The sequence below is a fragment of the Thamnophis elegans genome, chromosome 4 (genome assembly GCF_009769535.1).
Source record: "Thamnophis elegans isolate rThaEle1 chromosome 4, rThaEle1.pri, whole genome shotgun sequence".
Lineage (NCBI taxonomy): Eukaryota > Metazoa > Chordata > Lepidosauria > Squamata > Colubridae > Thamnophis > Thamnophis elegans.
The window spans coordinates 114,347,117-114,361,185 of NC_045544.1; the positions used below are offsets into that span (position 1 = coordinate 114,347,117).

At 40.4% G+C, this 14,069-nt stretch overlaps 1 protein-coding gene across 3 annotated transcripts in view; it reads left to right on the forward strand.

The window, feature by feature from the left end:
* Positions 1-14,069, forward strand: part of EFR3B (EFR3 homolog B) — a 112,760-nt gene that overhangs the window by 44,151 nt on the left and 54,540 nt on the right. For all 3 annotated transcript variants that reach the window (XM_032216443.1, XM_032216444.1, XM_032216445.1), the window contains exon 3: positions 1,975-2,102. In XM_032216443.1, the coding sequence (XP_032072334.1) occupies positions 1,975-2,102 (128 nt within the window). The remainder of the gene's footprint in view (positions 1-1,974; positions 2,103-14,069) is intronic.

Below are 14,069 nucleotides of genomic sequence, written 5' to 3' on the forward strand. Positions count from 1 at the left end.
ATTTAAATGATTTATATGGCTATCCATCCCATGACAGTAACTGCAATAGATTATGCTTGTGTAATGTAGCATAAATGAGTAATTATTTCTGTTAGTCACCTTAAATCTCCCCGCATTTGGTTTCATCAGATGACTGTGAGTGGTAACACGGTAGCGGGAGGAAACATTTATCTGTCCATATTTTTGTATTTCATATAAATTATATATGTCATATACGTAAAATGTACCTCTTACATCTTTCCTTGCTTACCTTCTGCAGCTTTTCGTGTGAAAGCCCCAAAGCAAATGGGGCTACATGACTTCATGTGTCACCCCATTTAATATGTGAGAAGTGGACATGCTTATTGAATCAAAGTTAACTTGATTCTAGGTTAAGAGATCTCATGTGACCCTGAAAAGTTCTATATACATGCACATATATATGCACGCACATTCCCACACGCACGCACACAAAACTTGGAAACTTAAAAACTAATAAAACAGAAGGAAACAGCCAAAGAAACATAATCACATCTCTCCATCTACTTTCATATTCCATTCTCGGTTCTGAATTAAAGTGCAGAAAATACACAAATAAGAGATCTGAGAGAATTGCCAAATCCCTTTTTTTTTTTTAAGAAAAAAAAAGAGGAGCTATCCTTTTAAAGCTTGTAGTGTATATGAGTGCACATGAGGACACTAGTTATACATTCACATGATACTGTAACATATTTCCTTTTGCTTTTAAGAAGCTGCGGTCATCTAGAAGCAATGTCTTTATCTCTTTATTTAGCTGGCCATGTGATTCATTGGTACTCATGTGTCCACTAATTCAAACCGAAGTGTATGTTCAGCCATAGAGTACTTGCTAGTTGATTTTTGGTCTTTCCTTCTGTTGAACTGATCTAACTAAGGGATTGTTTTGAGGGTAAATGTGGGATACATTACATACACACACACACACACACACACACACACACACTATATACATACACACATACATACACACACACACACAAACACGCATACATACATACATATACACAGTGTATGTATGTGTGTGTGTATATATGTATACTGTATATGTGTGTGTGTGTGCTAGAGGAAATCTGATGTGTGTCAGACCTGCCCCAATCTGATCCCTTAGGAAAGAAAGACCCTCGACTCCATTTGGTTAAAGCAAAGGGTTCTTTTGCTAAAGATTTTGGTTGCAATAAAGTCAGGCTAACTCTAAATTTTCCCATGCTCAAGAGATACAGAAAGGTTCACCTGCAGCTCATAGCTCCCTCTGTGACAGTCCATTTCCAGCCAGAGATCGCCAAAATGTTTTGAGAATGGGGGCAATTTGCATATTTTCTCAGGGTGCCTGGGCTTGGGGTGCTGGTAAAAATTGGGTCTGGGCTGCTCTGGTCTTTATCACCTGTGATTTCCCCCTTCCTATTTCCCATCATGTATGCATATACTGTATACCGTATTTTTAAGAGTATAAGACGCACCAAGATTTTGAAGAGGCAAACACTCTGCAAGCCTCCCAAAAATGAGCCGTTTTTCACAAAAACGGGCCCATTTTTTTCCAAAAAAAGAGGCAAGAATAGCCTTTAGGAGGCGTGTAGAGTGCTCCTGGGGGCTGGGGAGCAAAAATGAGCAAAAACCAGCCCATTTTTCATTCATTTCTGTCCTCCCCAGCCCCCAGCACTCTGAAAGCCTCCTAAAGGCTCGGCATGGCCATTTTGGTGAAGAGGGTGGGGCTTGGGGAGGCAAAAAAATGCTGTATTCAGTGTATAAGACGCACCCAGATTTTCAGCCTCTTTTTGAAGTCTTATACTCCAAAAAATATGGTAGCTTTATTGCCCTTCCATCCTTCCTCCCCACTTTGATTGTAGATGCCTTTGAGGTGCCAAGCTGAACCAGGCAGCGCTGACAATGTGTGTTGGGTAGGGGATTAATATATTTAATAATATAAGCTTAAATTTCAGCTTGAAAATGTTCTTGCAGGATGGGTTGGTAAAGACCAACATGGAGAAGCTGACTTTCTATGCCCTCTCTGCTCCAGAGAAGCTGGATCGCATTGGAGCTTACCTGTCAGAGAAACTAATCAGAGATGTGGGCAGGCACCGATACGGGTAAGGGATGCTGTGTATTTTCAGAAATGCTTTTTTAAATGTTTCTTTCTTTTTTTTAACTTCCATTCTTTGTCATTATTAATCCTTTCTTCTTATTAAAATATATGTTTCTGGGTTTGGATATATAGATCCAGTTTCTATCATGCCATCTTATCAGTTCATCTAACTCAAGTTTATGAATGCCAACTATTAACATCTCTCTAGGGCAGCAAACCACGGGCTGAGCTGTTTGTGTGTTTGTTTTTAAACAAATTTATATAATCGCCCAACTCCCACCCAGTGACAGCAACATTCAAAATCCATAGATAAAGGATAGATTGTGATAGATTCACAACCATCCACACACACACAAATAAGTTTGACAAATAACCTATCACAGCCTTCACACATTAATGTTAAGCCTCATTTTCCCAAATGTTCCAGCAGTCAACTGGTTTTTGAGAATAGAACAGTATCTGAAAACTGGTTTACCAGTGGTAATACAAGTGGCAGCCATACAAGTAAGAATGTGTGTACTAAAATTTATAAAATAGACATTAATGGAATAGTTTCAGGTTCAACTGTGAGCCCATGTGTCCTATGCAAAATGGAACTATGATAATCAACAACCCCAAAAGAATAATGTGAATGGGATTAGGAATAACTAAAATATAAGATTTCTTTGGCTTGGTAATTGATTTGACTTTAGTCTTGTATTCAGGGATAAAAACAACCTTGACCAGCAATTTTGTGTTAAGACTTCTTCTTGTAGCATGAATTACATAAAATGATTTAAGTGGTAAAGAAAAACATGTGATAAATATTTTGGTTCAAGATATAGTTTCGCACTTTTAAAATCGGACAGAATTAGAAAGCATGCACAAATCCAACCTTAATCATCTTATTGGCCCCCAAATGCAAACTATCTCACAGATAAAGACTAAAATAAGGGGAGAATGCTGACTGTTAAATTGAACAATCTCTGTATTTTGTAAATGCTTATTTAATAGTTCAGAATTGCGGAAAGTTTGAAAAACATTGAAACAGATTTGTCAGAGATTTCAATTTGCTGTATCCTAATTGAAGTTTATATCTAGAACTTTCCTGCGAGCAAAGCCAGTTCCTCTGTCATTACTCTGCATAAAAGCCCTTTATTTAATTTTGTATCCAGCCTTTTCATTTAGTAGATGGACAGAACTGTTTGACCAGCCAGTGGCAGTGTATCAAGCAGTGCTACAGCATAAACACATACATACATTATTGTTTTGTTTTACTTTCCACCAAGAATTGACCTGACCTAACAAGGACAAACAGAGAATGCTGTTGCACCTATCAGATCACTCTCCACCTGGGGTCATGTTCAAATATTTGTTTCTGTTTAGCCTTATCTGCTTTTTTTAAAGACTCCCCCACAATCCTGAAAGAAGCAAAACTATGATATGAACTAATTTTTAATGATGACGATATGTCACAGCCAGTAAGTTTTATAATGAATCATAAATTTGGGAGCATTGCTTAGACACCTGCTCAGTGTAGGAATCTAATTTAAAAGTCTTCAGCAGATGATTATCTAGCAATGTTTCAACACCCCTCACTACTTATCTGAGTAATTGGTTCCAGTGTCCAAATACAGTTACTGTTACCAAGTTTGCCTAACAGTATCTCCCTTCCTATATTTTTAATCCAATGTTTCTCAATCTCAGCAACTTTAAGATGTATGGACAACTCCTGAGCCCATGCATGGACTGGGAAAAGGAATAGAGTTTTATCTTCTTTCATGTAGTTTAAGAATGAGTGGTGCGGTAGCCTAGAGGTGGAGCTCTCACCTCACAATCAGGAGGCTGTGAGTTCGATCCTAGGTAGAGGCAGATATTTCTCTCTCTGGGCACAATGAGAATATATCTGCTGAACATAACTCTGCATTGACGACAGGAAGGGCATCTGGCCAGTAAACACTCAGCTCCATTCAATTGCCCAGTGTTTACCCCACAAGGGATTATGGGGTCATTAAAAGATGATGATGATGTAGTTTAAGAATACTGTCATACATATCCAGTATTTTCATCTCAGAGAAGAAAGCTATTGGGCATATTATTTTTCAGTTAAATTTCACTTAGCAAGCATGGTGAAGGCATCAAAGTAGAAACAGGGAGACTGTTAGTTCTAGTCCCACCTTAGGCACAAAGACAGTTGAGTGATTTTAGGCCATTCTCAGCCCTAGGAAGTAGGGAATGGCAAACGACTTCCAAAAACAAAACCTTGTCAAGAAAACTGCAGGGCTTTGTCCAGGCAATTCTGAGGGTCAACAATAACTTGAAGGCACGGACAAAGTTTCAGTTGGAACTAATAAAATGCAGCTATGCTGAACAATTTCCTGAGTAGTGAAGAGAATGTACAGAATTTACTTGTAGCTGAACCATCAAGTTCTTCCTGCAACAGTGGGAGCTGCCCCTCCATACCCCACTTCAGTATTGGGAACTCTGCTGGTCATTCTAGATACAACTGTGAGACATCTGAGAAAATTCATTTCCTTAGGGCTTCTTATTCCTGTAATGTACTGTAGTGAGGCGCAGCAGGGAAGGGGTAAAAGGGATGGGAGCTAGAAGAGCAGATGGCCTTATTTGTCTTCTTTAAAAGTGGGCCCGTGTTTAAAAAAAATACAGCAGTTAGGCAATTTTAAAGGATCGTGGTGGGTAAGATGCTGAACTTGTCAATCACAAAGGTCAGCAAGGTTTGAATTCCTAGCACCGTGTAATGGAGTGAGCTCCCATTACTTGTCCCAGTTTCTGCCAACCTAGCAGTTCGAAAGCATGTAAAAATGCAAGTAGAAAGATAGGAACCACCTTTGGTGGGAAGGTAACAGCGTTCCGCGTGCCTTCCAAGTTTAAGTCATGCCAGCCACATGACCATGGAGGCTTTTTTGGACAGCACTGGCTCTTCGGCTTTGAAACGGAGATGAGCACCATCCACTAGAGTCGGGAACGACTAGCACATATGTGTGGGGGGAACCTTTACCTAGGCAATTTTTAAAAAATTGAAAATGGGCAAATTAGAAAATAGCTTGGGGACATAGAAAGGTGCATTATATAATAATGAGGCACATCAACCCTGAACAAATTGCTTGCATCCCTTTAGATTCCCAAGCAGAAAAATATTTTATTCCATATCCTGCTTTCTTGTGATGTCATGGATTGGAATTACTCCTTTCTCCATCCATACTTTGTCCCTGAACCGCAGTAATTAATTCCCAGCGATCAGAATGAGTACTTCATGGCTGTCGCAACAGTACAGAAAGAACAACTGTATTGTTGCGTGGTGTTTCACAAAATCATGTGTTCAGTGGAGTCTTTTCACAGTTGCTAGTCAACCAAGGCTGACTTATGCATGGATATGCAGCAGTCATTAGCTGAATATTGGATTTTATTGCGAGGAACTCGTGCTTAGGATGCATATTTCTGGGCTGAATATGCATCCTCATGAAATGAGCAAAATATAATCTTGTGATTTAAATAACTTTTCCATAATAGCTTGGGATGCTTTCCAAATGTCGAGGGGGATTATGGGATTGTATATACTTGGAAGACACCACGCTGGAGAAGGCCGCTTGAGTCTCTTAACAGGCCCTCAAGTGATAGTGTTTTGCTTCTGGGCACAATTTGACTCAGCTGTCTAAGTCAATTCTATATCTGTATTCCTTCTCCTAGCACTTGCCGTTCATTTCACAAGTGCATCTGTTTGTTGAAGAGCTGCTGTTTATGGGGAAAAATAGGTACATCCATGTATCTTGTGTGGGTGTGTGTTGTTGCCAAGAATAAACTGCTGTTCCAATTAGAATTATCGGATGAACAGATGGAACATGGTCTGCAAATAGTTTTGGGCTGGAATCCCTTTTTTAATCTGACCAGCTCAATCCAGATACGTAAATATCCCTGTTACAGTTCACACTATGAATAGCTTTTCTCTGCCATAGACCAAGGGGGAAAGAGGAAGAAGCAACATTAAGGCACAAAATAAAATAAAATAAAAAACATTCCAAGTCAAAGAAAAGTCTTTTCAGCTGTGCTGTTAGTGCCTTCAGATTTGTATCAGAGGCTTACAAAATTATTAATAATGCATTATTAATAAGATTAATAATGGCAGATGTTAAGTTGTTGGGAGAAAAGATTATGTCCAATCTATCTCTTAGATAACATTAATAGGTAGCAGCACTGGTGGACCTCATCTGAACTAGACAGAATCAAATCTGATTAGTATAGCTGCAGTGGCACAGTGGTTAAAGTGCAGTACTGCAGGTTACTTCTGCTGATTGCCAGCAGTTCAAGTCCCACTGGCTCAAGGTTGACTCAGCCTTCCATCCTTCCGAGGTGGGTAAAATGAGGACCCAGATTGTTGCGGGCAATGTGCTGACTCTGTAAACCGACTAGAGTGGGCTGTAAAAAGCACTGTGAAGCGATATAAAAGTTTAAGTGCTATTGCTATTTGAAGGGGAAACTACTGAAAAATTGCAGTTACAGACTAAATATGTGTTAAAAACCATCCTCCTGAAAGAAGAGAGTAGATCAGTTTGTGTTTGCCACACCCTTCCTAATAAAGGAGAATATTTGTAGCACAGGGCTTGTAGCTCATTTGTAGCTCCTTGGTGCTCTTTGAGCTTGCTTGTTCTCTTGCAGTGTTTCATTACCCAACTTAGGTAACATCATCAGTGCTAGTAGGATAATGAAACATCTGCAAGAAAACAAGCAAACTCCGAGAGCACCAAGGACTCCACGTTCTTCCTACAATATAGGGTCTATGTAATCACATGTGCTGAGTTCAACTGAAGAACATATTTTCTGTTTACGTCATAGTGAAAAGATTGAGGCTGGTGAGGTAGGAACCAGCTGTTTCCAAGTTAGTGATATGTTCTGACACCCTCCCCTCCGACCTGCAAATCACCCAGACACAGGCTTGGCTGTTTGCCACTCTTTAATCACGGCTTTATCAACTCCTTTGGCTGAAGGGCCAGACACGACTCACATGCAAGACTAGTTGAAGATCCAACAGGCACAGATACACAACAGATAGAGTATTCCAATACAGTTTCAAACGGTTGTGTCTTGCAAATGACTCCTCCCCACTTCTTTACTTATATACACTCTTGGGAGGGGCCAAGCCACAACCACCTGGGCTTCATTTATTGTCTCTGAGTCTGCCTTCGCAGCTGCTGCTTCCGTTTCTTCACCCTTCTCTGTCTAGCGTCAGGAACAAACCACCTTGAGTCCTCCCCACTGCTCCATGCCTCAGGCACCTCCTGGTGGCCAGCCAGCCTCTCTGGTCCCTGCTCTGAGTCTGAACCCTGCCCAGGGTCCTCCACATCTTCCCTGGCAGATTCATATGGTTCCTCGCTATCCGAGTCCATCAGCAGCTCAACCGGATCCTGCTGGGCCACAACAGTGATGGCTGTTATGTAAACATACTATCACTATACAAGATACTGGGTAGTATGCCAAGTATTTGTTATTTGGAAGGATGAGTGGAAGAAGTCTAGAATTTAAACACTTGAGACAATATAGAAGTCAGGTTCTTTGTGTTCTCTAAAGCTCGATTGTTGTCCTTCAAACTTTTCATTTCCAAACTAGGTAACAGCAGCGTATGGAAGGGTGAATTGTGTTGCTTGTTTATATGTGGTAGGTTATCTTGCCATGCTCTCTTGATAGTTCTTTTATTGGGGTATTACTTATTCCCTGATCACTTATCAGCACCAGATAAGTGATCAGGGAATAGGCAATACCCCAATAAAAGAACTATCAAGAGGCGCATCAAGGTAACCTACCACATATAAACAAGCAACACAATTCACCCTTCCATGCTTATCTGAATATTGATTGCTGAGGAGGATATACTCTGGATTGTTTGTTTCCTATTTTTATTTTTTAGGCACTTACCATTTATCTCTCTGCCTTTTTTAGTGGCTGATTTGTCAGAGCATCAAGCTTCCAAGAATTAACTATCATTTTTGGATATCACTTTATCTAAAATATTGGCAGTTTTCCAGTTGAACTTATGGTTGGTTTTGTCCTCTAATTCCGAGACTAAGGAATTTTCATGTCTTCTAATCGCCAGGTGATATACAATTTTAACGCCTGCCTGTAGCTGCTACAAGTCATGTATTGTTTGCTCTAGATGACTTCCTTTGTTTGTTCTTTGAGTAGAAGTCTTTGGGTTTCCTTTAGGTGTTTTATATAGATTTCATTGAGTTGAATTCTACAGTGATATCAAGAAAGTGTTGGGAGTCTGTTAGATGTCTCTGGAAGGTACAAGTGCAGGAGAGTTATCCTTTTCATAGGCTGTGATGGATTATGATAGGTTGCATGGCTGGGCACTTTTTAATGATAATTCTATTTCTGTGTGGACTTCCAGAAATCCCCAACCAAAATCATTTCAGGTGAATACTGAGCCTCGGCAGCAGAGGGGACTCAGGGCGGCTCACAATTCAGGGGGAGGGAAAGACAAACGAGTTACAAACATGAAGACAATACATCGTTAAAAAAGCGCAACAGTCATACTATTCGAGTGGGGTTGAAGTCTTTAGCCCCAGGCCTGTCGGGACAGCCAGGTTTTAAGGGCTACGCGGAAGGTCTGGAGGGTGGTGAGGGTACGAATCTCCACGGGGAGTTCATTCCAGAGGGTCGGAGCAGCCACCGAGAAGGCAGTACTGCAGGCTACTTCTGCTGACTGCTGGCTGCCTGCAATTTGGCAGTTCAAATCCCACCAGGCTCAAGGCTGACTCAGCCTTCCATCCTTCCAAGGTGTGTAAAATGAGGACGCAGATTATTGGGGGCAATATGCTGACTCTGTAAACCACTTAGAGAGGACTGTAAAAGCACTGTGAAGCGGTATACAAGTCTAAGTGCTATAAGTGCTATTGCTAAGGCCTAACTTAAGCAAAGCCTCCCACTCAACATTTTATGTCCAGTCAAGGTGCATGTTCTGCCAATGCCCTATTTTTCTTGTGTTTGCTCTCTTCATCTTTCTTTCTTTCCTTGTTTCATTTAAAGTGCTACAAGGATGATTTAACATGGTTTCAATCATTTGCTGCAATAGCAGCACTGACTGTCAGTTATCGCAATCTATAAGTGCTCTTGTTTTCTCTTCTGACAGGTGATTTATTTTTTTCCTGTTGGCCTGACTGGGCCCTAAGGAGGGCAGGCACCTCTGTGTTTTCTGTTGACGTCAATTACAGTAGAGAGCAGAACTTGGGTCCCCTTTGGCTTTGTTAAATGAAAGAATATATGCTGTTATTTTGTCCCCTGTGTATAACTTTTGTTGCCCACAGCCAAGGTAATTCTCATTTTTAGAATGTGTGAGTACCCTACCTGAGGTAGAAGATAAATCCAATCAATAATAAGAACTCCAGTTCTCAGGTTTAACTGAGAAATATGCATAGGAAAGTGGGATCAGATGTATAAATACAACTGCAATGTTCACACAAAATGCAATGCCTGAACAACCCAGGGACTGGAGGCTTCATGCAAAATACTAACGTTGCTTTCTGACAACATCCTGAACCAGAGACAGGAGCCAACTGCTCTTGGGTAGGCAATCTTTAATATGTAAGACTGATTCTTCATTCTAGCCCATTGTGCTCAGTCCCAATGCCTGGGCATTCAGTATTGAAAGCCAACTTAACCTGTAATAAGGCCTTCTTTGACCATTGAAGTGAATGAGGTGGTTGACCTGGTATCCCTTTTGGAAAGGTGCCCATTGTGTTTTGAGGATGGCACCAGTTATGATCCTAAGGCAGAGATGGTAGAGTGGTTGTAGTCATCCAAGACACTGGTTGCTTTAATGCTGCTGCTTTGTAGATAATAGGTTGTGTGAACCGCCTGGCTATAGGCGTTAGACGAGAATCCTGCTGCTACCCTGGCCTTCCTACACAAGATGCCTGATGATGACATGTCTGGATTGGCAGTGGAGTTTCATGGTATAGGGGGGCTTTAATCTGCCTTCCCTGGGCAATGGGTCAAAGGGAGCTTGGGACATCTTGACCACTAAGGCAACTACGGAGCCAGTTAGAGTAGCCCTGATTTATAGCAATAGTCACAGGTTAGTTCTTTTCATCACCTTAGGGCAGTGGCACAATTATCTGTGAACTTTCTCTGGCCCTGGATCCCAGAGAAATCCCTGGCTCTCAGAGAAAATATGGAAAATGAACTCTCTAAAGGGAAGAAAACAAAGAGAGAACTTGATGGTGTAGGGGTAAGAATCTTGATTAAGGATTACCTCATAGCAATCAGAACAGCAAATATAATCATTTTCTGCTCGTGTTGCTTCTGCAGATGGCTGCTCAGTGGCTTTGTTTAAGGTGTCCCAGCTCCTCCTGGGAAAGGAGGGGCTGGAGCAACATCTGCAAGGCTGCTCTAAAGCATATTCTAGGCAATTATTAGATAAAGTCATTCAGATTCCCTGCCAGTCCCGTTGTGGGGAAAAAATGGAGTTGACTGAGACACAATCTTGCAAGGACAGGTTCAGACTTTTTGGGACAAGATAAATGTTGTGCCTGAAGAAGTGGACGGGTACCTTGGGTTGTAAGTACAGTCACCTAGGTAATAGATTTAGGACCTTCATAGTTTATACTTCCCAGGTGATGATGTTATGTGTGGTTGAATGCAGGAACTTTCTTCAATCAATCTTTTATGCCAGTGTGTACTCATTCCTGAATCAGGAGGCCCAGCTTGGTGTCATGCACTTGTCACCCCCTAATTAGACTATTGCAGTAGATTCTTGCTGCCTTTGAAAACCACCCAGAAGCTGCAATTGAGCCAGAATGCACTGATACAGGTCATTTTGGCTGCACCTCTGTATACCTACATAACCACACTACTTTGTGATCTATACTTAAGATGCTTCCAGGTGCTGGCTATTACCTATAAAATGGTTCATAGCACAGGGCTGGGTTATTTGCAAATATCTCTGCAGAGTCTTAATATTTAATGTACTGAATGTTCTTGCTGTCAAATAGTGACACCTAATGAGACCCAGAAAGTATGCCTTCTCTGTAGGAGTGTCTGTCCTGTGGAATAGTATACCACCCAAGATTCAGATCTTATTGACCTTCTATAAAAACTTGAAAACCTGGCTTTTCCCCAAGCACTGGGTCAAAATCATTGGATTAGCCTGTTGTTAGAGTTTGTTGCAGAAAATCACTTAACACATGAACATAAATGTACAATACCAATAGGTTTTCTCCAACGTAGTGGTCGTTACAAGCAAACGCAAGCAGAAGAGAACAATTGTCTTCATTTCAGAGTTCAGAGCAGACAGACTAGTTTCAATTTCGATTCTCAGCACAGACTCAGATCTGTTTTAAGCTCCCATTGACTCACTTAGTTGCTATGCCTATTCATTGGCTGACCTTGTTACCATGTCTCTCCCAGTCATGAATATTCTAACACCTGTCTTGTTCCATATTCTGGAACTGGAATATGTTGTGGTTTGGCCTCAATTATGTTGCTATTGTAGTATGTCTTTGTGTGTTTAATTAGTTTTTTAAGTTTAGGCTAGCTAGCTCCTGGGAGTACTTAGGAGTTGAATACACTAGCTTTATACATCATATGAATAAACAAACAGTTCAGTCTCATTTTAGCCTAGTGTACAGTGTCACACAAACTCTGCCAATGGATTGGAAAGAGTAATTTAAGATATCAGGCCCAAACCTCTACGCAATGCAAGAACCCAAATTAATGGCTGTCTAGGAAAAAAAAAGTCAAAAGAAACCCTTGGTATTAAATCTTAAGAAAAATTAATAAGAGGCTTTTATAATAAGTCAACCCTTGAGCCATCTTAATACTGTCTGCACTAATTGGCAATAGTTCTCCAGGTCTTCAGGCGGGGAATATCTCCTCTCCAGCTCTTTAGAGATACTGAAGACTGAACCTGGGATCCTCTACGTGCTCTATCATTAGCTTACAATTTTGCTCCAAGTTCTTCCAGTGAGTCCCTTTCATTTACAACAGTAATTGGCATATTTGAGATGTTGACATTTTTACTGTTCAGTGAATTATTGCACAGTAACTAAAAGAATGCAATCAGACACATAGCTAATCTTGGAAGGTTAATTAGGGCTGCCCTGGTTAATATTAGGTTGAAGGACAACCTATGAATTTTGGGGTTGTTGAACAGAATCAGAAACCTGTAAGGGAAGAAGAGAGGGATAGGAGGGGGGAGGAGAGAAATGGGTGAAAAGGGGAGAGAAGAGAAGGAGAGAGGAAGGGAAAGTAGAGAAGGGAAGGATGACAGAGGGAAGAAAGGAGAGAGGGAGGGGGAGGAAAGAGGAAGAAGAAAGTGATCGAAAAGGTACAAATATGGTGTATAGAGCAGAAGAGCCAATAATTGTTTTTGGGAGTTGATGGTAAGATGAATTGATGTAAACATTTAATAATACAATACAATGTTGGCTATGTAATAGTATACATGTGATTATGTTATGAAAATGAAAAAATAAAAACTTGTTATATAATTAAAAATATAAAAAGAAAAAAAGAAAAAAAAAGAATCAGAAACCTGTAACTCTACCAAATTACTTCTATAACTTTGCTAAAAAAAATTGCATTGAGTGCAGTCATCAAGAATTAGCATCACTTGAGAGACTCTGTACCTTTTCGTTAATATGCTTGAAGAAATTGATGTTTTTCGGCTTCTGTTGCACCCAGTTCTTCCTTCCGAACTAGTGCATGAATTAGGATGTGACTATCCACCAACGTTTATGCTTCAAAATCACTCCAGCATAGTTCAGGGTTCCCAAACTTCCATATTTGAAGTTATTTCAAGACACGCTTGGAAAGAAAACAGTTTATAAAAAAAACATATTGAAATATGTTTCTACAGAAATAAAATGGAACAACTTAGGATGAACATCTGTGAAAGTACTGTAGGTTAAAAATAGACTTAATTTGTCAATCCGCATTAAGATAACTGCAGCACATGTTTCCTCCATTTCCACACACACGAACACGCACCCCACACACAAAGAGACATGATGTACTGTATTCATTACATGTCATACCTGGCATTTTGCTGCTGCATTTGGAAACCTTGAAGTCATCTACTTTAAGACTCTCTACAATCCAAATAATACACAGTAGGAGTGTGTGTCGTATTCCAGTTCAACCTTTTTCCAATCCCATTGAAAGTGAAAAGCACTAAAACACTCTTGTGGAAAAAGGAGAAACCTGTGTGCTCCTATATTTGGTTATTCCAGTTTACAAAATATTTTTGAGAAAAAAACAAAAACTTCAAAGCCCTTGCATCTTTGCCAATAATATCAAAAGGGTCAGTGAACTTACCCTTTTCTGTATACGTCCTTTGGGGTTTTAACCTGTTTCCCCCCCACACCTCTCTCCTAGTGCTTCATGTGGTTGGGCCAAACCATGATTTATATTTTCTCTTCCTGTTGCAGCTTGCTGTGTCCCAAAAGCCTCTCCTTTTGTAAGGGAAAAGACACATACACTAAGCTTCAAGAATATTTCTGGATTTGGATCTGGATTTCTCAGTCAATTACTTTTATATTGGCAACTGGATTGTGGCTTAATAAGCATACTGGGTGAACGCAGGTCATCACATTGGGAAATATTTTGAGAACTCAGATTAAAATCTTTTATATTTTGTGTTTCCCCAAGACCTGGGAAAAAGTAGATTTTAATTTTCAGCCAGCCATGAATCCCCTTGGCTGATTTGAGGCCAGACCCGATTGTGAATGAACAATGGAAGGGGAGCATCAGGAAGGGAAAGGTTGAATAAAAATCAAAGTTCATCCCCATACTCTCAAAATTGATTTCACCTTGGCTAGGGAAAGTTTGCCCATCTGTGGCAACTTTCTCTAACTTTAACCTTCTGGATGATTTACCGTATTTTTCAGAGTATAAGACGGACCTTTTTCCCAAAAAAAGAGGGAGAAAATCTGGGTGCGTCTTATACACTGAATACAGTATTTTTGGCCTCCCAAAACTC